Source organism: Ictalurus furcatus, chromosome 8 (genome assembly GCF_023375685.1).
Source record: "Ictalurus furcatus strain D&B chromosome 8, Billie_1.0, whole genome shotgun sequence".
Classification (NCBI taxonomy): domain Eukaryota; kingdom Metazoa; phylum Chordata; class Actinopteri; order Siluriformes; family Ictaluridae; genus Ictalurus; species Ictalurus furcatus.
In genome coordinates this window covers 31,111,060-31,136,513 of record NC_071262.1, presented here as the reverse complement: position 1 = coordinate 31,136,513, position 25,454 = coordinate 31,111,060, and the positions used below count along the sequence as shown (strand labels likewise).

Below are 25,454 nucleotides of genomic sequence, written 5' to 3'. Positions count from 1 at the left end.
TGGCGCGGGAATAAAAGAGAACAGTTGCTGCTGAAGGCTCGGATATGAGCAGAGTGAAGATACAGAGAGAGAATACACTTCTGCAGTTGTCTGTTATACAGTGTGGAAATGATGACCTGTAGACCAGACAGCTGGAAGTGTACACACCACGTTTGTGTGTGTTTTATGGGACCATGTTTCACTATGAGAGCTTCAGACCAGCACTAGTGGTAGCGACTGCTGAGTCCTGCTCCACCAGCTTCTGTTTACACCGAGGGTGAGGCGAGAGAGTAACGCCGAGAGAACGTCGGCTGAAGTGGCTCCTGAGCTCCCAAAATGTAACGATTATGAGATGAGCTCTGTAGCAGCGCCTGAGTGTCATTTGAGCTGGAAACGGAACTCCAAAGTGGCTAAACTGACGGTTTTCCACAGCTCCTTTCTCGGGTACTGTAGATCGCAGAGGCTGATGTCATTGGAAAGCTACTGAAGATCTGTTTAATGTTTAAAACAGCGCACGTGTCAGTCACAGCGGCCCGGAGCTGTCTGTAACGGCAGACGGCTCTCCGGTCAGAACATCATCTCTCTATCACGCATCTGTAAAACTGGAGGAGAATGGTGCTTGGAACTTTAACGTTCCTCAGCTTCACAGAAACTAGAGGTGCTGTTGTGCTTTTGGGATGATGGAGCTGATGGAGTGAGACCATGAGGTGGTTGGAAAGCTGAGGAATTGAAATCACGGGCGTGGCTTTTGTAGCTCCTCTTCATATCGATGATCGCTTCTTAGGATTTGTTGAGATTCATGATCAAGTTGTTTTGACGTTGAGAAGTTATTTACCTCATCCCTGTAGCCACTTTCTTTATTATTATTTATTCATCCAGTCAGTGTGGTATCTTCAGCATGTTTAATAATGCGGTTGCAGATGTATTTAGCACTGCAGTGCTGTGTGGAGAGAGAGAGAGTGCAGTAATGGACTTTGTGGTGAGCCGGTATTTAGTGTGAGTGATGATCAGAGAGCGCTGCCCTCTTTCACAGACTGAAGCCTGCTGCTTAGAACATCAGAGATCCGGTTGCATATGGAATTACACAGAGTCCAAGCGCCTTAGATGCGATAACCATATTAAAAGCAGAGCTATAGTCTTCAAATAATATTCCTGCTTAAGGGTTCCCTGTTGCCTAAGTGTTCAAGAAGGTTGTGGATCTCAGGATGGCATGAGAAGAAGCTTGTAGATCTTGGGATGTCAGGAGGAGGAGCTTATAGATCTTAAGGTGACATGAGAAGACGCTTGTACACCTCAGGACGGAGGAGCCTGTAGAGCTCAGGCTGGCAGGAGGAGGAGCTTATTGATCTCAGGATGTCAGGAGGAGGAGCTTATTGATCTCAGGATGTCAGGAGGAGGAGCTTATTGACCTCAGGATGTCAGGAGGAGGAGCTTATTGATCTCAGGATGTCAGGAGGAGGAGCTTATTGATCTCAGGATGTAAGGAGGAGGAGCTTATTGATCTCAGGATGTCAGGAGGAGGAGCTTATTGATCTCAGGATGGCAGGGGGAGGAGCTTGTTGATCTCAGGATGGCAGGGGGAGGAGCTTGTTGATCTCAGGATGGCAGGGGGAGGAGCTTGTTGATCTCAGGATGTCAGGAGGAGCTTGTTGATCTCAGGATGGCAGGAGGAGGAGCTTATTGATCTCAGGATGTCAGGAGGAGGAGCTTATTGATCTCAGGATGTAAGGAGGAGGAGCTTATTGATCTCAGGATGTCAGGAGGAGCTTGTTGATCTCAGGATGGCAGGGGGAGGAGCTTGTTGATCTCAGGATGGCAGGGGGAGGAGCTTGTTGATCTCAGGATGGCAGGGGGAGGAGCTTGTTGATCTCAGGATGGCAGGAGGAGGAGCTTGTTGATCTCAGTATAGCAAGAGGAGGAGCTTATTGATCTCCGGAGCAGTGATTGTGTCTTTTTTCTCTTGTCTGTTCTTTAGACATGTTTTCCATAAGATGTGTGTGGATCCGTGGCTGAACGAACACTGCACCTGTCCCATGTGTAAACTCAACATCCTCAAAGCTCTGGGCATCATGGTGAGTATACACACACAAACACAAACACACACACACTCTCTCTCACACACACACACACACACACACACACTTTGGCTTTAAAGCACCGACATCAAATGACTTTATGCAGCGTTTCACGTTAAAATATTCAGTTTAATATTTTATTTCACTTTCAGTACAAATTGAGATTTGTAATTTTGTAGATCAAAGAGAACGAAACACAAACACAGCACAAAACTACACACACACACACACACACACACACACACACACACATCATTATCTGGTAGCTGGGAGAAAAAACTTACAGTGCAAAAGAAAATGATATGAAATATGATTTAGATGTTGATATCCAGGTTTATTTAGTGTCTTTAATTCTATAAACATGACTGAAATGCCTTAAATACAGGAATAAATAAATAAATATTCAATTCAGTTTAATTTGTATAACACTTTTAACAGTGGACATTGTCCCAGAGCAGCGGTACAGAAATATATAAACTCAGGATATAGATGTTAAATGTATGAATTTATCTCTAACGAGCAGCCAGAGGAGACGGTGGTGAGGAAAAACTCCCTGAGACGATATGTGGAGAAACCTTGAACCGGGCTCAGAAGGAAACCCGTCCTCATCTGGGTGACACCGGATAGTGCGACTATAAATAAATACACCCCTTATATAAATGTGCTAATACTACTAATTGGAATACTATTCACAAAACGCTTGAGTAAACAAATATGTTTTCAGTCTGGACTTAAACACCGAGACGCGTCCGAGTCCCGAACACTAACTGGAAGACTGTTCACACATTCTGAATTTTACTGATTTATAAATATCTGTACAATAACACACAGTGTAGCACAGAAAACAAAGCTTCAGTGCTGAGTTTATTACACGGAGTGTGTACTACTGACCCATAAACACTACACACCGAATATTAAACTGCCCTCTGGTGGTTACTTTGAGAACTACAATAACCAAAATAAATTAGATATATATTTTACATTTTGCAAATATTGCTAGTGTGCGCTAGATATAATATAATATATAATATATAATGATATTTTTCTGCTTATGATAATGTTATATTGTACTTTGCTGTCTCAGGCATTACAATAACAATAGATTATTTTAAGTTTCCAGATTATCAGATTTTATTTTTATGTATTTTTTATTTTTGTTTTATGGGGTTTTATGGAGTGGATTTTTATACATTTCTCTACACTAGTCTCAGAAAACTATTAAACAAGCAAACACAAATATAATTACTGGATATTTATTGACTGAGGACTGAAAGATGCCACGTTGTGATGATGTTGTTTACTCTGTCTCCCTCTAGTGGTGAGATTATCCACTGCACCTGAGAGATATTCCTGTTCCTGTTGTGCTTTTATTAAAAATCATTACTGTTATTAAAATCACTTCGCAGAGCCGAACATCAGTTAAAGACTCTAAGAAAAGATAATTTTCTATGATTGGGTGTTTATTGGCTTTCTGAGTTTTACTCAAACTGGCACAAATATGTTTAAAATGTCAAATGAAAGAATAGAAAAACTGGCGTGGACTTAAAAAATAGTTATGCAATAAATAAATCACATAAATGATGACGGTATAAATACTAATGTTATAATATACTGACATAAACACCAGTAAAACCTCGTCAAATAAAATGACAAGACAGACAAGCAAGAGAAATTACTGTACAGCGTTTCTCATTTATAACAGCAGTTTGCAAAAAAAGGAAAATATGTGTTTATTTCAGAAATTATTACGAGGTTAAAACAGGAACCAGAGACTCGGAGGATAATAAAGATCTACAGATACACTGTCTATTTATTATTCATGTATTGTGGTAATGAAGGAACATCTTTGAATAGTCGCAGCCTTGTCAGTTAAAATAAATATATCATTTTATTAACTTTTGCACTTCTGTGTGTGTGCGTGTGTATGTGTGTGTGTGTGTGTGTGTGTGTGTGTGTGTTTCCAGCCCAACCTGAAGTGTGTAGATAACGTGGCGTTTGATATGGAGCGGATGACCCGCACTCACTCCTCCAGCCAGAGGGTGGCGCTGATGGATGTGTCGTCTGAGACGAGTGTCAGTGTGGAGCCGCTCACACGCTCCGGCTCGTCCCAGCTGCTGTCCGAGTCCGAGCTCTCACACACACACACACACCGCAGCGGGGAGATCAACATCGCCGTCACCAGTAAGATACACCTCATTCTCCTTCATCACCATCGCCATCTTCATCATCATAATAATAATAATAATAATAATAATAATAATAATAATAATGTGATGGTCAGATCTCCTTTCTGAACTTTTTTTTCACCTTCACATGTTTACAGTTTAGAAAAAACACACAAACAGATGAAATCAAACAAGTTTATTGGTTAATTATTAATTATTACAGTTTTCATTTAATTAGATTTCCAATTTTACATTTTCTATACCTTCCTTACTTTTTCTCTCGCTCTTACACACACACACACACACACATTCTCTCTCTCTCACACACACACACACACACACACACTCTCTCTCTCTCTCACACACACACACACACACACACACACACACACACACACAGTGTGCAGTATTACTTTTCTGTAATTCCTCTGCTTTTCTATCGCTCCCTCCGAGATCTGTCTGTTCTTCATGAACTGCATCACAATTTGAAATCCCGGACGGTTTCTATAGTAACCTGAGCTATTTGCTTAATATCAATCCAATCAGACTTTTAGCCAATCAGAGTGTAGTAGGCGGGGCTTGTTGGGCTTCACGTGGGAATCGCATCAGAAGGACAGAAAAAAACCGATGAATGTTTATCTATAAAGCACACGCGTAAAATCAACCGCTGCTGACCAACGTGCTGTACAGTACGACGATAACTACGAAACGTTTATACGCCAAAGTAAATAACAAGTACTACTGAATAATAAAATCAGAAGAGATGGCAGTGATATCGAAAGGCAGAGAGAGTAAGTGTGTCTTTAGAGCAGACTTTAAGGCTGAGATAGAAGGGGCTCGTCTGATATGGGAAGGAAGTCTACTCTGACGTTTCGGACCGGCGATCACGAAGGCGCGGTGAGAGAACCGGGGTCTCAGGAGTGTACGGTGGAGCTAATCAGGCCGATACCGAGGGGACAAGTCATTGAGAGCTTTGTAAACAACGAATAACATTTTAGAATCAGTTCTAGATTGAACAGGGAGCCGGAGTACTTACGAGTCCCCGAGAGGGAAGGCTGGGAGACGCCGTAGTAAAGCGAACCGCAGTCATCTAAACGAGACGTTACTCAAAGATAAGAAGGGTTTTACTTCAGTGAGCAGGTGAAGATGAAAGACTTTATTACAGCAGCACTAATCTGCTTATCGAATTTGAACTCGTTATCGAACACAGCAGCCGGGTTCCGAGCGCAGTGGGTTTTATATGGTGCAGGAGAACCGAGGGTGAGGTCAACAACACAACGTTCCTCAGGTCCAAATAAAATCCTTTCAGTTTTGTTATGATTTACATTTAGAAAGTTACTAGAAAGCCATAGCTCGAGTTTATTGCAAAGGCCATCGTTGGTTGTAAAGCACGTTTATGATGATGTTTTAAGGGACGATAGATTCGTACATCATCAGTGTAGAGATGAAAAGATACTCCGCACTTGTTAAGAGTAGAAGCGAGAGGGAGCGTATACAGGGAAAACAACACAGGACCGAGAACCGATCCCTGAGGAACTCCACAGGTGAGAGGTATACCAGAGGAGGAATGATGACCGATACGATCAGTGTACCACCTGCTGGTCAAACAGGAGCAGAACCGCTGTAACACCGTGCCACGCAGGACCACTGATACCTCCAAACAGACCTCAGATCAAACGCGGCACTCGGATCTAATAAGACTAAAGCTGTGGATTTCCCAGAGTCGGTCTCAGTTAAGATCCCACTCCAGACTCCAATTCAGTGCCGTGTAAAGCTTTAAAACTGAGTTTACGGTCAAGCAAGACTGTCACTGGATCAACACAACTTCATCGAGAATTTTAGAAATAAAAGGTAGATTAGAAATAGGATGGAAATTAGACCGAGAGGTTTTGAGAGAGGGGTTTGATGGTCGACATTCCGCCTCAGACCGTCTCGGATTGGCTGACGTGTGTACAAAACTCACACACTGCTGCTAAACGTTTTTACCCACTAACGTCGTGCGTCTGTCGTCTGTCCTGATTGGCTGTTGGAGGAGGTTCGTGACTGGTCGACTGTTCCTCACTCCGGCAGTGTGAATCTCTCCACACACGTTCTCTGCTTTCTGCACTTCGTCTGCTTTTTCTTCTCTCTTCTGGGCCTTTTCGCCTCTCAAGACTCCGCCCACTCCAGAAAATGACTCCGCCTCCTTTTACTCTGTTAACAGAAGAGTGGTTTATTGTGGGCAGCTTCGCCGTCCTCAGTGTTTTAACGCTGTGCTACATGATCATCAGAGCCACCGGCAACAACTACGACAACACGGCGTGAGTACCAACTTTACATAATCTGTACGTTAAACATTAACGTTCCGTTTGTTATCTTAAAGAATTGTTTCGTAGTAAACGTCAAAGTAACGTTCAGGTCCATTTCAGTCAGGATTGTTCTTTTTAATATACATCAATTGAGATAAAGAGGAAACAGATTGGAGATTTTTATACTTAAATATTTCAGTACAACTAATTACCGAACAGCAAACTTGTGTGATTTTAGCGCCCTCTATGGACTGTGAGGTGAAATTACAAGAAAACATTTAACAAGCCTTTTCCTTTCCGCTCAATCCCCATGACAATGCCCCTTCTGTTGTAGTTACATGTGCCTCATGAGTTGCCTTTTAAGGAAAAAGGGGTGGATCTGACAGCAGCTTCGTTCCCATGGGCGAGGAGGGGCTTGGAACTGATTTCAGGGCCAGAAAAAATAAATAAAAGCGTGAAATAAAAACACTAGTAAGGTTCAGTGCTGATATCGCATGCCATGAATTCTACTTTTAGGGATTTCTAATGGATAATAATGATCTCAGTGTTGTTTGGTTGAGAGGTAATATAAAATAAGATGCTGTTATAGATGTTTGTTTAATATCACACGTCTCACAACTAATTTACCTTGTATTTATTTTTTTGTTTGAAACTTTTTGGAACTCCTGACTGAACAGTGCGGTGTAAATATTTAACTTACAGAATGAAAGATGTTCACAGAAGAATTTAAAACCCCATAAATCGTCTTCAGATGTAATTTACACACGCTTATTAAACTCCCAATGTTAATAAAGTTGTACATTTTAATAGTATTTACTTTAAATATTAATTGCAGTGATTTTCTCTGTTTCAGATTGGACACGGCATGAAGATGGACGTCGGATTTCCAAATTAAATCATTACTTCATTACAAGATTTTCTTCATGACGGCGTCTTGCAGTTCATTAATGAAGTTCTGGTTCCGTTTATTTGTAGTTTTTGAGATCCATATCTTATCTTAGGTCCGTTTTAATGATTCTTCATACCGGGTGTTTTATTTTCACGTCTTCGTGCAGTGTTATGAAGTGTTTATTTTTTTAAACACCAGTAAGTTTTTCTTCATTTGATTGGCACTGATACGCCTTTTATTACACTGCAGATCCCTCATCCGTCTGAAATGTCTCCATCTCGGCGTTAAATACGTCGTAGTGTGACGTGTGAAGAGGATTTATCGCTTCCCGACAGCCGGCTTAAAACCCATTCTCAAGTAATAAATAATTCCATTAAACATTTAGTACTTAAATGGATGCGAATATTATTGAGTCATAACACAAGACCATTTTGGGTTGTATAGATCTGGCAACCCTGGTAATAGCACCTGTGTCAGGAACTCCTACATCAAATTCCTCATATATAACAAAATAATTATAAATATACAACATTGACAGTATTTTGTATTATTTAAGCTCCTTAGATGCAATTAGGCCAAATTCAGTGTTAAATTCACAACTAAAACAAAATGGAGGTAAAAGGAAGAAAATGGCCGAATGGAATGGAGTGAGTGAGTGAGTGGGTGTATGAGTGAGTGAATGAGTGAGTGATTGAGCAAGTGAGTGAGTGAGTGAGTGAGTGAATAAGTGAGTGGGTGTATGAGTGAGTGAATGAGTGAGTGAGTGAATGAGTGAGTGAGTGAGTCAGTGAGTGAGTGAATGAGTGAGTCAGTGAATGAGTGAGTGAGTGAGTGAATGAGTGAATAAGTGAGTGGGTGTATGAGTGAGTGAATGAGTGAGTGAGTGAATGAGTGAGTGAGTGAATGAGTGAGAGTGAATGAGTGAGTGAGTCAGTGAGTGAGTCAGTGAGTCAGTGAGTGAGTGAATGAGTGACTGAGTGAGTCAGTGAGTGAGTGAATGAGTGAGTGAGTGAGTGAGTGAATGAGTGAGTGAGTCAGTGAGTGAGTGAGTGAGTCAGTGAGTGAGTGAATGAGTGACTGAGTGAGTCAGTGAGTGAGTGAATGAGTGAGTGAGTGAGTGAGTGAATGAGTGAGTGAGTCAGTGAGTGAGTGAGTGAATGAGTGAGTGAGTGAATGAGTGAGTGAGTCAGTGAGTGAGTGAATGAGTGACTGAGTGAGTCAGTGAGTGAGTGAATGAGTGAGTGAGTGAGTCAGTGAGTGAGTGAGTGAATGAGTGAGTGAATGAGTGAGTGAGTGAATGAGTGAGTGAGAGTCAGTGAGTGAGTGAATGAGTGAGTGAGTCAGTGAGTCAGTGAAGGCAGTTTATTAAAAGGTAAAAGTTCGGTATGTATTAAGTCCGATCACACGAGTTCAGCGGACTCGTTTATATTTAGGTCTTGGATCACCTGATTCACCGATCCAAATCGCCCTCTACACCAAAACACTCCGGAATTAATACGGCTTCATCGTTGGGTTTAAAGTATTTCGGGAATAATTGACTCTTTATTATTTATTGGTTATTTTCCAGTAATTCGTTAGTTTGTGATTAATTGAGCAGGAACTGCAGCTCAGTGGGAGGAGCTCTGCTGAAGGTTATAGAGTTTAGAATTAAAGCAAACAAGCTCTTGCACATTTGTACATTTTTGCTTTACTTAATTTTTTTTTTAATCATTTCTTCTTTTGTATGAATTTATTTCCATTCTTTTTTACTTTTTAGTTAAGAATAAAACAACTTTTAAATTACAATAATAAACAATATCATAAAACATTATAAAACCCGGAACCTGTGGCAGTAAAGAGCTTTTTAGTTCCTGAACTTTAAGTTCCTGAGCTCTGAACGTCCGCAGCGTTGAGCTGTAGTTCTTCTGCTAAGATCAGGGTTTGTTTGTTTTTTTCACTTTAATCCTTCTGATGAAAGATAATCTCACGTCTTACTTTATTTTGTATCTTGTATTTTGCTCGTTTTGGTTTTTTTACTACTTTAAATCATATTTTGCTTCCTGCCGGGTGATGTCACACTCCTGATGTGTGTTTTAATGCTGTGGGTAAAAATATAAAGTCCACACACACACACACACACACACACACACACACACACCTTCATCTCTCTTTAGTCGTGGTGTTTTCTGTAAAACTGATTTGCACTATTGGAATAAACATTTTTTAATCTACGCGTCTGATGAGTGAACTTTATTTCTCTCTTCTTTATGAAGTGAAAGTTTGTGTGCAGTTTTAACGACGTTACTCTCTCTCGCATAAATACTCACACTGCAGGACTAAACACAACAGACACCTGTGATAGAGAGAGAGAGAGAGAGAGAGAGAGAGAGAGACAGATAGATAGATAGATAGATAGATAGATAGATAGATAGAGAGACAGATAGATAGATAGAGAGACAGATAGATAGATAGAGAGACAGATAGATAGATAGATAGATAGAGAGACAGATAGATAGATAGATAGATAGATAGAGAGACAGATAGATAGATAAACAGATGTACAGTGTATCAGGCGTTCAAGCAGACTTACACACACTTTTATTATTATTTATAAAGAAGGGTAAATTATTTGAAGATAAATGCCTGTATAATTATCTGTAAATTTTCTGAATCTGAATTTTCACATTTTCCATAAATATCAAAAACATTTTCAGAAATAATAATCTTCTCTGTGATCTGCTCACGGCATTTCTGATTCATAAAAAACATTCAGTTTCTTTTTAACGTTGAAAACTCTGGCTTTAAAAACCCCACCCATTCAGTTCAGTGGAGGCAACAGTTTGGCCACGCCCATTAAAATACTAAAGACTTGATGTTACGGTCAAAACTCTCGAGTTGTGCTCGTATGTTTTGGCACCGTGACTGTAAAACATCACGTAATTCACAACAGCGTCGTGAATATTAAAGACGTAAAAACTTAAATTACACTTACAGTTACAAGTATGTGATTATTGCAATTTATAAAGTTACCATTTCATCATTAAATTTACAGACGATTACTTCTGTCTGTAACGTAGCTGTGTACAAGCTTCTAATCTCATTGAAGTAGTTTATTTAGACTTAATATTTAAATATGTTCTTTATATTTATGATAAACTTAAATTTGTCACGATTTTATTCCCTTAAAAATCTGAAAGTTTAATATATTTTTAATAACTCTCCAGGATAAACACTCAGAGTGGTGTAGTTAATCAATTATTTAAAACTTAAATACATTTGTATAATTGACTTTATAATCTTATCAGTGTAGGATTTATTATTATTATTATTATTATTATTATTATTATTATTATTATTATTATTATTATTATTATGTTTAATAATTGCTTTTTTGTAATTTATGCTTTTTTAATGTCAATAAACTAACAACTTGGATGAGTTAAATTATATTTTAATACGTTTCATCATTATCTAATAAATTTAAAGCACTTTTAATTTATTTTATATAAAGGTTAAACTGTTTTTTGTTTCATTTCTGATGTTTTTTTTTTTTTTGCATTTCCATATTCTGTTGTTACTATTTATTATACCATATAATACATTTATTTGATTAAATATTTCTATTTTAGTTTTCTATTTCAGGTGTTTTACGTTCCTGCAGTATTTATTTATTTGTTTGTTTGCTTGTTTATTTGATTATTCTTTTTCTTTGCCTTGTCATATCCTCTCGTCACTGTTTGTGAGTAAAAAGCTCGTTGATATAAAACTCATTTTTGATTCATATTTCTGCTTTTTTGCGTCTCTTCTCTGGCAGGTGGCCATTTTTTCGGCCGGACCTCGGGATCTCCGCGAAGCGTGGTGTGTGAGATGGAGCTGCCGGATATTCAGACGTCTTTGGACATGTACGACGAGAACAAATCCTGAGGACACGTTTCCTGTTGACCTTTGACCCCTGTGCCCCACTCCCCAGAGCGTGTTTTCCAGCGAAAGTGCTGAAACTCTGACGCTCGAGGACTTTCAGGACTCTTGCTTTACAGAGAGTTTGTTTTATTTGTTTGTTGTGACTGAACTCGGTCCGTGTTTGTCATCTGAAAATTGTCTTTAGCTCCATGACGGAGTTTCAGATGGACAATCGTGACTGATGGATGACCTTTGACCCTTTGAGGAACGATTTACCAGCTGATTTTAAGGCTCAGGTCATGTCCCAAACGCTAGGGTTCTGTGGAAGTGTTCTCATTGGGCCGCTAGCAATGAGAACGGCATAATTAGCTAATATTCTGCTAGCTATTCAGCTAATCAGTGACGAGTGAATACGACAGATTTGACCACTAGCTATGTTCCAGATAACGTAGCTTTAAGGTTAGACTTCACGCCAATCACAGTGAAAGTTTCTGTGTAACAGTTTTATCATTGTTTTGATCATCGATGGCGTTAGCTTCAGAAAATATCACCAAATTCTGTGCAAAATAAACAACATACAGGGATATTCTTACTACTGTGCAAGCCAGAGAATCGGCTGTGAACGTTATATTTAGCGTGAATATCTTACAACTAATTGTGAAAACATCCAGATGATGCTTAGCTAACGTCAGCTAATCGCTCTGCAACACTAACAAAATCGATGACAAAACATAGTTGAACATTAATAATAAAGTACAATGTTTTCCATCCATTTAAAACAGAAACTTAGTATAAAACAGATATGGGAGTTAAGGTGGTTGTGTCCATAAGCCGTTCTGGACCAATTACGTCTGATGTCTATTCTTTGAACCTGCTTTGCTAAGTTAGCCATCAAGAGTTTGGCAGTGTGTTAGCAAAGCTAGAAGGATCCCAAGCCCCCCCACACCCCCCCCCCCCACCTACATTTGTTTTGTAAATGTGCTTCAACCTGTTTCACGTGGAAGAGGAAGCTAAAATGAATCTGCTCAGAATTCAGAAAAAAATTCTAACTATGCTAGCACACTTGCTAATCACTTTAGTTCTCCATCCTGCATTTGCTAATTTGCAAATTTAACCCTCAATAGCTAACATAGCTCGATAGCACAGGTTCCTGAAGTAGAAGTTTCCAGGTTCCATTTCATCATTTGCATATAAGATGTGATTGGTGGATTGGTGGACATTAACTTGTGACTTCGGGCTCATACATGTATAGCTCCGCCCCCAAATCAGTTTCATACAGAAATCCCGAGAAAGTTTCTGTTTTAACTGAAATGAATGAAATAGGTTAAATGTGGTGTACTTACATATTACGACGTTCTAGATTATTCTAAACACGTTAATATTCATGATACTGGTTGTCATGGTAACCTCAGCTAGCTAGCAGTTAAATGGCTAAAGTTCCAGTAAGAACACCAAGGAGACAGGAACGTTAGCGTTTGGGACGGACCTGGAATCTCCTGAACCTCTTCCTCTTTATGAGCTCGATGTAGCTTCAAACCACACAAACTCCTGATGAATCAGCGTTACTTCCATCTATAAACAGTATATAAACCTGTAACTAACAACATGCCTGGTACACTTCAGTACTAATAATCTATATATATATAGATATACACACACACACAATATATATATGATTATATCCAGTATTCGCATATATACATATCCATTTATACTTATATCTCTCTCGGTGACCTCGTAGCACCGTGTGTGTGTGTGTGTGTGTGTGTGTGTGTGTGTGTGTGTATGTGGCTGCGAGTTCATCTGTTGTCTCTTTGTGTTCCTGATTTTTTGTATTTGGATTTGCATTTTCCATTCTGGGTGATTTTATTCTTTTTATTTCAGATTTCAGAAAATGAACAGGTGAGTTTAATGTGATTGGTGGCTTTGTGATGATGATGGACCTACTGTGTTACTTTATGCTTCATTAAAATGTGTCATAATTGCATCCATGGTTCATTTTCTGGATATAAACCTGATGCTAGATAAAAAGTAAAATGATCATTACCAATGAGGAACATTATGATTATTTTTTCCTCACCTACAACAACAAAACATTTTGAAAAGTGTTTACACACATAGCATGAATATTCAATGAAAGGTTGTAAATAGGAATTACGTAAAATAATTATTATCTAAAAAAAAAAATACATGATGAATTATTTGCTGTGTATTTTAAATTCAAGCCATTGTGCTCTGATCGAAAGCTTTCCCCTTCCAACATGGCGCCGGAATTGACGCGCCTCTTTTAACTGAACAAGGCGTCCACTGTTTCATATCTCTGAATATGAGATCTGCTATTTTATTTTACAAAACATGAATTAGCTTCAAGATATGGGAATATATTCCACGTATTATCTTATTTTAGTGTCTTATTTCCATACTGTAATTTGAGAATATGTGTGTTATTTATTTATTTTTAAATCGCTGTTACGTGTTTAGTCAGCACTTCCGCAGTGCTCTCTGGGTGATATGGTGACGTCAGCGACTGTTAAACAGGCCAATTGGCTGCGGGAAATTGTGTGTTTGCACTTTTATCCAATCAGCGGGCAGAAGGCGCGATGCGCTTAGCGAATCCTTGCATAGGAGGCGGGACTTACTGTGAATGCAGTACATTACAGAGTGAAAGCGGAAACAGTTAGAAATGTTTTTTTTGTCAGAATTACAGAGCCTCAGTGCGTTATTTTTTATTTTAATCGTGTAAAATGCAGTATACTGAAGCGTTTACTGTTTTGTTCTCTTACAGTTTGCTGATGTTTAATGTTACACACGGAGCTTTAACGGATTTCTCTGATGAGCTTCGCAACACTAAAGGACAAATATTAGAGCTGTTGAATCAGCTGTTTAATCGGAGTTATTACAGTGAAGCAGATTATTTACAGGCCTGGATCAATTTACAAGTATGTGAACACACACACGTGATTATTTATATCGAACTGCACAGAAACTTAATCTAAGAGAATAAGCGCTTTTGAGATTGTGTCGTTCACGAACGACTCGGTTCTGTGAGTCGGCTCCTTGAGCCGAGCTTTGAGTGCCGACTCGCATATACAAGGCTTTTCCCCTCTCTTTGTCATTATTTGGTTGTAGATTTAAGCAGTTCAATACTTTAGTGCATTTTAATCACAATTCTTCCATCGATACTTTTTTCAACATCAGAGCTGTTGGTCCGAGTGAATACTGAGCCGTGTGTTTGAATCAGGAAGCACTCGACTCGGATTCAGTCTGCATAATTTTATAAAACGCGATGGAAAATAGTGCTATTTAGTTTATTCAAAGGCAGAATGAGATATAATGAAAGAATTCCAGCCGTAATATAAACAACATCCTCATGGCAAAAATAGTGTAGACTGTCCGGTTTACAAAAAGAGAAACGCATTGAGCCTTTTGGAGCTGTAAGAGTCGACTCTCGATCTGACTCATTCAAAAGAGTCGGCTCCTCTCAGATGTAGGTTTAAAGGTGCAGAATGTTAGATAAAAAGAAGCTAAATGTTAAACTCCTGACAGGTTCTAGATATTAAACAGAAAAATATTAAGCAATAATTTGGAGTTTGTAGCACAGACTCTTAGAACCGAAAGGGTTCTTTAAGGGTTCATTGGATAATTAATGGTTCTTAGCTCAGAGAAACCGGAACACTTTCTGATCAACACTCATTTAGAGACTTCTACATTCTTCAAATCTTTGTAATAGGTTAGGGTTCTTAATAAACATTCTAAAAAGGTTCTACCTGGTTCTATCCTCTTCAGGGAATAATTAAGGGTTCTATTTGTAACCTTTACTCTTTTTCTTGTTCATCTCATGTTTATGAATGATTTATATTTTATTATTGCAGCTCATTCTATGTCTTTAATACATTTTTTAAATCTGTTTATAGTATAATTTATTTCCTTGTGATGTAATTTGAGCTGAATTCGGTGTATGAAACACGTTAAAAAAACCAATAATAATAATAATCAGTTTTTCTGTGTTGTGTTTAAATCTCTCTAATTCCGCATGTCTGTTTTATTTTTGTCCGTAAATCAGTACTCTGTGAAGCGGCAGACTTTTCTCAACTCGCACTCGAGGGGTTTGAAGCACGCGGCGGTATACGGAGTGAATCGGTTCTCCGTGCTCTCGGCTCAGCAGTTTAAAGGTGATGTAAAAACCGTTCATTTTACTCGACGTTTTTGACGCTTTATCACCGCAGAGTGTTTTTGGTGTAACAGCGACATTTAAATGTGTTTCATTATAATTATACATCACTTTTAATTACATATTTTGTTTGGTTTTGTTTTTCAGATCTTTATCTCCGAGCTCATCCAGACAAAGTGCCCAGGTACAGATCTTTCCAACATGGCAACCTCGGAGCATCTCCTTGTCCTCGGAAGTTCGACTGGAGGGATCGTGGAGCTGTCGGTCCTGTTCACAATCAGAAATCGGTTAGTGTCCAAACAGGAAGTGAGTTTTAACGTTGTCCGTGTACAGGGTGAATGACTTGCTGTGTGTGTGTGTGTGTGTGTGTGTGTGAGGGCAGTGCGGAGGATGCTGGGCGTTCAGCGTGGTCTCCGCGGTCGTGTCGGTGCGAGTGAAAGACGGAGGAACGTTCCAGGAGCTCAGCGTCCAGCAGGTTATAGACTGTGCGTATAAAAGTAGTGGATGTGACGGAGGATCGACCGTTAGCACGCTGGACTGGCTAAAACAGGTACCATACCGTGCGAAAGTATTGACCCCCTTCATTTAATAACACAGCAAATTTGTATCTATAAACTCGGTTCCACATGCAGTGACAAAGATTGATCTGAACCTCCAAGTTTTAGGCTAAAATATTGTACAAAACTGTATTGAAGTTGGTTTATTAATGATCCACCACCATATTTAAATGAAAATAAAAATTAAAAAAACATGGTGTTCGAGGTTGGTCAAAAGTAACACTAGACTTCCTGGAAATGTAGAGCAATTTATTTTTTTTTTAAATTATTTATTTATTTTTTAAGTTTATTGAAGGGTGCCAATAATTTTGGCACACAAGTTCCTAAGAAGAAATATTATTTGGTTTCACCAGTCGTTTAAATGTGTTTAATGTTTATTTTATACAATCACACCGTTATTTTTGGCCCTTTCTCGCAAAGGGTGCCAATATTTTTGCAGCAGATCGTAGATATAAGAGAAAGAAAGAAAGAAGCGCAGGGAGCTCTAATTTGAAATAAGGACAAAGTTTATAAAATATATTTATGCACAGTTAATGAATGTGCTTCTTTAGTTTTTAATAATATGACATTTATATTTGATTAAAATAAAACCTGATGAATTCAAATTAAAAGAATAAAAAAACAGGAAAAAAAGAAAACACTATATATGTATATAGTTTAATTTATATAGCGCCTTTCTAGAGCTCGAGGACGCTGTGAGAATATATGGATGAAAAATAGTGTTGTAATACTGATTAAAAGAGTAAAAGATGTTTATAAATAAAGTAAAGATGGGTTAGAAATGTTTTCATGTGTTTATTTAAACATTTCGCTGCTTCAGTGACCAAATGATGGATGTTTTATGATGTATTATGTTGTGTGTCTGTCTGAATGTTCTCCTGGTCAGAGTGGAGAGAAGCTGGTGAACGAGACGGAGTATCCGTACCGAGAGGAGACCGGAGTGTGTCGGATTTTCCCCCAGAGTCACGGCGGCGTGTTGGTGAAGGACTACGTTGTCTTCAACTTAAGGTACAGAGCGAGAACAAAGAAAATAAAGAACCGGACTTTACAGGGTTCGAATACTCTCCTAAATGTTTTGTTTTGATTCATTCATTCATTCATTCATTAATGGGCGGTTGTGGTTCAGGTGGTTGAGCGGGTTATCCACTAATCGTAGGGTTGGTGGTTCGATTCCCGGCCCGCGTGACTCCACGTGCCAAAGTGTCCTTGGGCAAGACACTGAACCCCAAGTTGCTCCTGATGGCAAGTTAGCAGCTTGCATGGCAGCTCGGCTACCATAGGTGTGTGTGTGTGTGTGTGAATGGGTGAATGAGACACAGTGTAAAGCGCTTTGGATAAAAGCGCTATATAAGTGCGCCATTTACCATTAATGTAAAGCGTGTCATTGCTGCAGTGTCCAGTAGGGGGCGATGGTGAGTTAATCATGTGAAATCACACGGAGTTCATTCTGTAGTTATTGTTTTATATCACCAGACAAACAGGAAGTCGATATCAAGCAGGATTAAAATAAAAACCTGTCATCTGATTACCATTTAAAACCTCGTCCGCAGCCTGAGAGCTGAAGTGTTTCAGTCGCTTGGCAACAAGTGAAGTAAAATAAACACATTTGGTGAAAAAAAAACTCTACACATTATTTTGCATTAGATCAAGTCTGATTCAGAGACATACTCGTGTGAGGTGCCGTCTTTCATCAGCAGCGCATGAATTAGATCACATGACCAGGAAGTTATCTGTGATTGGATGAATGAAGCGCAAATGAGTTTGAACATTTATCACAGTTTATATTAATGCACTCGTACTAACACATCATCGTTTCTGTTGTAACTGTGTGTGTGTGTATATGTGTGTGTGTGTGTGTGTGTGTGTGTAGTGGACAGGAGGAGGAGATGAGGAGGTGGTTAGTGGACTGGGGGCCGTTGGTGGTTATAGTAGACGCAGTGAGCTGGCAGGATTATCAGGGAGGAATCATTCAACACCACTGTTCCTCTGAACACGCGAATCATGCTGTGCTAATCACCGGCTACGATACTACAGGTCACACACACACACACACATATATACACATACACACACACACACACACACACACATATATACACACATACACACACATATACACACATATATACACACATACACACACATACACGCATACACACATACACACACACACATACACACACACACACACACATATACACACATATATACACACATATACACATACACACATACACACGCATACACACACACACATACACGCATACACACACACACACATGCTGCACTGATACTACAGGTTATAGTGTGTGAGCTCTACTGGAGCTTTAGATTTCAGTGTTCCAGCCAAATAGTAAATAAAATGTAAATAAAAATGTGTGTGAGAGAAATCAGATGATAAATTCCGATGTATGTGTATGTGTATGTGTGTATGTATATGTGTGTATGTGTGTGTGTGTGTTGTAGGTGAGGTGCCATTTTGGATTGTGCGTAATTCGTGGGGGACGTCGTGGGGTGATGAGGGATACGCCTACATTAAAATGGGGGAGAACATGTGCGGTGAGTAAATAATAATAATAATAATAATAATAATAATAATAATAATAATAATAATGTTAGTCACTTTAATAATGCATGTCCCGTTGTGTGTGAATAAATATGAACCAAACATAGAAAGTGTTTTTAAAAACAGGAAGTAAATCTTCACATTCATATAAAAAAGTAAGTTATTTATTAGTAATATAATTCTCTCTCTAACTCCACCACAGACGTGTTCTATACATCATAAAATAATACATCACTGAGTCTCAATAAATACATAATAAATACATAATAAATTAATAAATAAATAAATGTCTCTATTCTTTTATTCCTTGTTTTTGTTGATTTCCTCTCTCTCACTTCCTCTCTCCCTCTTCCTCTCCCCCCCCCCCTCTCTCTCTCCCTCTTCCTCTCTCCCCCCCCCCTCTCTCTCCCTCTTCCTCTCTCTGTCTCTGTCTCTCTCTCTGCAGGAGTGGCAGACACCGTGGCTGCTGTGTTTCTCTGATTCTGTGATATAGTTTTATCATCAGGCAGGAACACTTTTATCCTCAATTCAGAGAGAAAATGTTTATAATTATTTTCCATTTGTCTGATTTAATAGAGTGAATTATTTTTTAAATAAAATTTCACATTTTATTATTTCCATGTATGAAATATTCAGAATGTATATTTTTTCAGCAAAATTCTATAAACTACATTTACATAATGTTCTGAGTGTTTTGTGATCTCTCTCTCACACACACACACACACACACACACAGGTGAGGTTGTAAAGGTGAAAGTGACTCCGTACCTGACTGTAGAACGGGGGTAATGATGACCTGAAGAACCTCCTGTTGCACTTTTACTGACGATCTTCCTGTGACCTAAACACACGACTGAAAAATAAAAAATAATCAACAACATTAACCGAGCATTATAATAATAGTGTAAGGGGTGGAGTTTGGGTGAGGGGTAGGGTTAATGTAAGGGGTGGAGTTTGGGTGAGGGGTAGGGTTAGTGTAGGGGGTGGAGTTTGGGTGAGGGGTAGGGTTAGTGTAGGGGGTGGAGTTTGGGTGAGGGGTAGAGTTAGTGTAGGGGTGGAGTTTGGGTGAGGGGTAGAGTTAGTGTAGGGGTGGAGTTTGGGTGAGGGGTAGAGTTAGTGTAAGGGGTGGAGTTTGGGTGAGGGGTAGAGTTAGTGTAGGGGGTGGAGTTTGGGTGAGGGGTAGAGTTAGTGTAAGGGGTGGAGTTTGGGTGAGGGGTAGGGTTAGTGTAAGGGGTGGAGTTTGGGTGAGGGGTAGAGTTAGTGTAGGGGTGGAGTTTGGGTGAGGGGTAGAGTTAGTGTAGGGGTGGAGTTTGGGTGAGGGGTAGAGTTAGTGTAGGGGGTGGAGTTTGGGTGAGGGGTAGAGTTAGTGTAAGGGGTGGAGTTTGGGTGAGGGGTAGAGTTAGTGTAAGGGGTGGAGTTTGGGTGAGGGGTAGAGTTAGTGTAGGGGTGGAGTTTGGGTGAGGGGTAGAGTTAGTGTAGGGGGTGGAGTTTGGGTGAGGGGTAGAGTTAGTGTAGGGGTGGAGTTTGGGTGAGGGGTAGAGTTAGTGTAGGGGGTGGAGTTTGGGTGAGGGGTAGAGTTAGTGTAAGGGGTGGAGTTTGGGTGAGGGGTAGGGTTAGTGTAAGGGGTGGAGTTTGGGTGAGGGGTAGAGTTAGTGTAGGGGTGGAGTTTGGGTGAGGGGTAGAGTTAGTGTAGGGGGTGGAGTTTGGGTGAGGGGTAGAGTTAGTGTAAGGGGTGGAGTTTGGGTGAGGGGTAGAGTTAGTGTAAGGGGTGGAGTTTGGGTGAGGGGTAGAGTTAGTGTAGGGGGTGGAGTTTGGGTGAGGGGTAGGGTTAGTGTAAGGGGTGGAGTTTGGTGAGCATCAAGGCCTTGAATTTGATGCGGGCGGCTACAGGAAGCCAGTGGAGGGAGATGAAGAGGGGTGTGACATGGGTTCTCTTGGGCTGGTTGAAGACGAGGTGTGCTGCTGCATTCTGAATCATCTGAAGGGGTTTGATGGAGCTGCTGGGAGACCCGAGCGTAGTGAGTTGAAGTAGTCGAGTTTTGAGATAACAAGAGCCTGGACTAGTATCTGTGTAGCCTGTTCGGTGAGGTAGGGTCGGATTCTCTTGATGTTGTACAGGATGAACCTACAGGACCGTGCAGTTGTTGAGATGTGGTCTGTAAAGGTCAAGCTGTCATCGAGAATCACCCCAAGGTTCCTGGCCGTCCTGGTTGGCTTGAGTGTGGTTGAGCTGAGCTGTACAGTGAGGTTGTGGTTGATTGAGGGACAGTCTGGGATGACGAGAAGCTCAGATTTTGCCAGGTTGAACTTAAGATGGTGTTCCCTCATCCAGACCGAGATGTCCGACAGGGAAGCAGAGATTCGTGCAGAGACGGATGGATCTTCAGGCAGGACGAATAGAGCTGTGTGTCATCAACATAGGAATGATCTGAGAAGCCATGAGAATCAGTCACCTGCCCCAGATGTAGTGTAGATAGAACTGAACTGAACCAGAACTGACCCCTGAGGAACCCCAGTTATTTCAGATCCCCTCCCCTCCACAATACCGTGAAGGATCTGTCGGGGGTATGTTAGGGTCTGTTAGGGTTAGGGTCATTATTAACTTTGAGGGTTCGAGGATCTGTTATCAGTTATCCTTTGTTTCTGATGGTTGAGGTTAGGTTTATTGTTCGGGTTGGTCACTAAATTTCAAGAGAGAAAAAAAGAAAATGTTTTTCATGGTTAGAATTAGGGTTCAGGTTAGGTTTAAAAGTAGGGGATCTATGTTCCCCTTACCTATTGTCCAATTTAGATGAATTTTAATATTACCCCGATTAGAGACAGAACCAAGAAGGTATCAGATCCATTTCTTTATGTCCATGTCTTTATTCTCTTTCAGATCCTCCTTCCCACCAATCTTCTCCCTCCCACCTCTCCATGTATATAGAGCTGTTTTAAATTCATATAGTTATAATATCGTTTATTCTTTTAAATAAAGTTCTTTTAATGATTTTATAAGTGCCCCACAATTCACACAATCATAAGTGCTAAGATTTTCAGGTCTTTTCTTCACTCCACACATCAAAATATCGAGTAAAAAATCAATAAATATCACATGATCACCACTTATTTCATTTCTGACCACATCTAAGAATAAATAAATAAATAAATAGATGGATAAATACAAAATAGAAACCTACTTTTCTTTAGAATAAACAGGTATGAAAAGCATGTTCCCTCTGTGCATACTCTCTCTCTCTAACTCTCTATATCTCTCTCTCTCTCTCTCTCTCTCTCTATATATATATATATATATATATCTCACTCTCTCTATCTCACTCTCTATCTCTCTCTCACACTCTCTCTCTCTCTCTCTCTCTCTCTCTCTCTCTATATATATATATATATATATATATATATATCACTCTCTCTATCTCACTCTTTCTATCTCACTCTCTCTCTCACTATATCTCTCTCTCATTCTCTCTATCTCACTCTCTCTCACACTCTCTGTCTCTGTCTCTCTCGTAATAACGCAGCTTGTCATTTTACAGCGTAGACTCGTCTGTCCTGAAGACTTTCCCGTGCTGATAAACTTCACAAAGCACTATGACTGTTAGCACTGACACTGGAGACTCCTTCCAAAAATGATAAAAAAAAACTTCACGACATCAACAATTATACGTCTTACTTTGTTTAACAACAAAAAAATCTGTTTATTATTAGTCTTAGATTATGTGGAGCATCTGCTGTACTCGTCCCTATGAACGAGCGGTTACTATAGCAACCACGGCATATTAGAACAAGCGTATTAATATAAACCTGTCGTTCATGTTACAGCCGGAACCACTTTCCTGAGCCACGCTGTTATACAGAAATAATGCAGAATAAAAACCTTCTGACCAATCAGATTTGAGAATTTAACACAAATATTATTTGTTATATTTGTGCTCAGGTGTTTGTTTGTTTGTTTTTACACACCTGAAGTCGTAGAAGTCGAACGGCATCATGGTTTCCAGGATGTTAAAAACTGATCGATCAGCAGGCGGAGAATCCAGTGAAGTTCTGTCATCTCATTAATATTCATGAGCTGATCTACATAAAACAGAACATATACAGTACATGTTTATAATAACAGCTCGGTGTGCGTTTACTGAACACGACAAACAATTCCACACAAAGCCAGTTCCATCAGGTTTCACTCTATTCCGTGTTGATGTGTGTAGTTGTGTACAGACTGTATAGTTGTAGACAACTTGTTTACCTGTCGTCCAGTTTCAGTAGGTTGTGTATAGTTGTGTGTAGTTCTTTAAAATTGTGTATAGGTGTGTGTGGTTGTGTTAATGTGCGTGAGCTTCATAGCCTGTTTTTTAAATTTTATTTTAGGGTTAAAATGAAGCATTATCAATAAAATTCAGCTAAAGAAAGGAGAGAGAGGAAGTCACATGACTGCACATTAAAAGATGATTGGCTCTTCTGTGTGATGATGTAATAACACTTGTGTGTTGAGCAGGAAGAGTTTTATCAAGCGCAGGGTGACTTTAGAAGTGCTGACGTTAGTGACGCTGTACAGAACATGTGCAGAACCATAAGCTCCGTCTCGGGTGAGTGTGTGAGGAGAGTAACGAGGTTCCTGTGGGACGTCCTGCATTTGCATAATCTGCATTTTTCTTTCATTAAGTCATTAATCAGTGGAATAAATGTCCTGCTGCTTTAACACCTGCGCAGATTCAGTGGCAGCTTCGTGTACAGCGGTGGGAGCGAGGGGGCGGGGCACAGGAGGGAAAAAAGTTCTTCATAATGTAGGATGCTAACAGTGAGCGTTGGTTGCTAAGCAACATCACAGGTAAGGATTAGTGAATTAGATTGGGACAGAACGGCGGTTTAAGTGTAACGCATTTATTGGTTTGAAACCTGGATTATACAGGATTCAATTACTGTGATGCGTCGTGTGTGTGTGTGTGTGTGTGTGTGTGTGTGTGTGTGTGTGTTTGTTTATCGAGGATTTTACAAAGGCTTCAAACATGGCATGGTGCAACCATTGGGCTTCGAAAACCAAAGCTCACATGGTTCATGTTTAGAAACGTTGCTAAACTGCAGCCTTTAAAAAAAAGACATTTATCAGCTCTGTTATGTATTGAAGAAGAAGAAGAAGAGAAGAAGAAAAGGAGGAAGAAGAAAAGCAAGAATGAAAAGGAAGGAGAAGAGAAGAAGAAGAAGAAGAACAAAAGGAAGGAAGGAAGAAGAAAATGAGAAGAAGAAAAGGAAGACGAGGAAGAAGAAGAGCAGAAGAAAAGGAAGAAGAAGAAGAGAAGAAGAAAAGGAATGAAGGAAAAAGAAGAAAAGGAAGGAAGAAGAAAAGGAAGGAAGAAGAAAAGGAAGGAAGAAGAAAAGGAAGCGGAAGTAGAATCTGAAGGTGTAAATGCTGGTGTTGTGTGCGTGATCATCCAGAAGGTGGCAGAATCGCTTTATTCCCCACACCATGAAACGTGTTTTCATTTTTCATTTTTTTATTTCATATGATGTTGTTGTTGTTGTTGTTGTTGTTGTTGTTGTTGTTGATGATGATGTTGTTGTTGTAATAGACTGAAGGAAACATCAGTCAAGCTCCCAGAGGATGTGTTAAACCACAGCTCGTACACTGTCTTACACACGCAGCTTAACACTTCTTCTACAAACACAATAAACACATTCTGCATACATTTCAAGAAAATACACAAATCTGAGGCAAAAATATTCATGAGAAATAAAAAGATTTCAATATGAATAGCAGCATTCAAAGAAAATAATATTGCACAGAATGTCTCTCAGAAAGTCAGCTGGAGATCGTCACCGGAGCTGCTGTGACTTTTCTCATTCATTCCATTTTCATTTATAAAAATAATTTCAACTTCTTTTAGTGTGAGCTTCTGAACAATAACCTACTTCCTGACAGAGATCAATAACAGTGCTTTTATTTCGCAATTATCATGATACTAAAGTTTAAAATCAGCATAAATTCAACAAATGTTTATTTAGTATCTTTATGTTCACCTTGAGGTTATCTATAAGTTAGTGCGCCCCAAAACAATGACAAAATTCACATTTAGAAGATATACGCATTCAAAATGTACAGTCTCTCTCTCCCTCTCTCTCTCTCTCCCTCTCTCCCTCACTCTCTCTCTCTCTCTCACTCTCTCTCTCTCTCTCTCTCCCTTTCTCTCTCTCTCTCTCTCTCTCTCTCTCTCTCTCTCTCCCTCCATCTCTCTCTCTCTCTCTCCCTCTCTCCATCTCTCTCCCTCTCTACCACCGATACAGATCGACAATTCTGATGACATCATTCTGCACTTCAGCTTCTCATCAGATTTTCTGTCCAATCAAATGCTCTCTAGAATCTGAAATGTCCCGCCCCCAACATTATAAACATCCACGGTACTAACTGTCAAGTACGGCTTAGCCCGGGCTGTGAGGTAAGTTATACGCTATAGGCTATTTACAAAGGGGGAGGAGCCACTTGATATGTCCCGCCCTGACTTCCTGTTTCAGTGGACACATTATTACATCAACGCTTTGAATAACGATGTGCGTTTCACGGCACTTCACAGAGACTGTGACGTTCCTCGGGACATGAAAGGGTTAAGATTAGTGCAAAGTGTTTACCTGTCGATAATCTCCATAACTGATACGGCCTTTTCTGGATCTGTTCACTGCATCCTCCTCCTTCTCCTCCTCCTCCTTCTCCTCCTCTTTCTCCTCCTCCTTCAGCTCCTCCTCCTTCTCCTTCAGCTCCTCCTCCTTCTCCTCCTCTTTCTCCTCCTCCTTCAGCTCCTCCTCCTTCTCCTTCAGCTCCTCCTCCTTCTCTTTCTCCTCCTCCTTCTCCTCCTCCTCCTTCTCCTCCTCCTTCAGCTCCTCCTCCTTCTCCTCCTC

General features: G+C 39.9%; 2 protein-coding genes across 6 annotated transcripts in view; both read left to right on the top strand.

The window, feature by feature from the left end:
- Nucleotides 1-12,222, top strand: part of rnf130 (ring finger protein 130) — a 52,009-nt gene extending 39,787 nt beyond the window's left edge. For 2 of the 4 annotated variants that reach the window (XM_053632028.1, XM_053632026.1), the window contains exons 7-10: nucleotides 1,955-2,051; nucleotides 4,019-4,235; nucleotides 6,423-6,519; nucleotides 7,361-9,606. In XM_053632028.1, coding sequence (XP_053488003.1) covers nucleotides 1,955-2,051; nucleotides 4,019-4,235; nucleotides 6,423-6,519; nucleotides 7,361-7,376 — 427 coding nt within the window. In that variant the 3' untranslated portion in view covers nucleotides 7,377-9,606. Of the gene's footprint in view, nucleotides 1-1,954; nucleotides 2,052-4,018; nucleotides 4,236-6,422; nucleotides 6,520-7,360; nucleotides 9,607-11,189 lie in introns of those variants that run through there. The other 2 variants (XM_053632029.1, XM_053632027.1) reach the window with 1 other exon arrangement.
- Nucleotides 12,223-13,826: 1,604 nt separating this feature from the next.
- ctso (cathepsin O) lies at nucleotides 13,827-19,244 on the top strand. 2 transcript variants are annotated; one of them, XM_053632025.1, is made up of 8 exons: nucleotides 13,884-14,214; nucleotides 15,339-15,447; nucleotides 15,594-15,733; nucleotides 15,829-15,996; nucleotides 16,890-17,011; nucleotides 17,874-18,037; nucleotides 18,470-18,562; nucleotides 19,015-19,244. In XM_053632025.1, exons 1-8 carry the CDS (start codon nucleotides 14,020-14,022, stop codon nucleotides 19,047-19,049), a joined length of 1,026 nt encoding a protein of 341 aa, XP_053488000.1. In that variant the 5' UTR covers nucleotides 13,884-14,019; the 3' UTR covers nucleotides 19,050-19,244. The 2 variants fall into 2 exon arrangements, with proteins under 2 accessions (XP_053487998.1, XP_053488000.1); XM_053632023.1 differs by lacking the exons at nucleotides 18,470-18,562; nucleotides 19,015-19,244 and having other exon boundaries at nucleotides 13,827-14,214; nucleotides 17,874-18,463.
- Nucleotides 19,245-25,454: the final 6,210 nt, after the last annotated feature.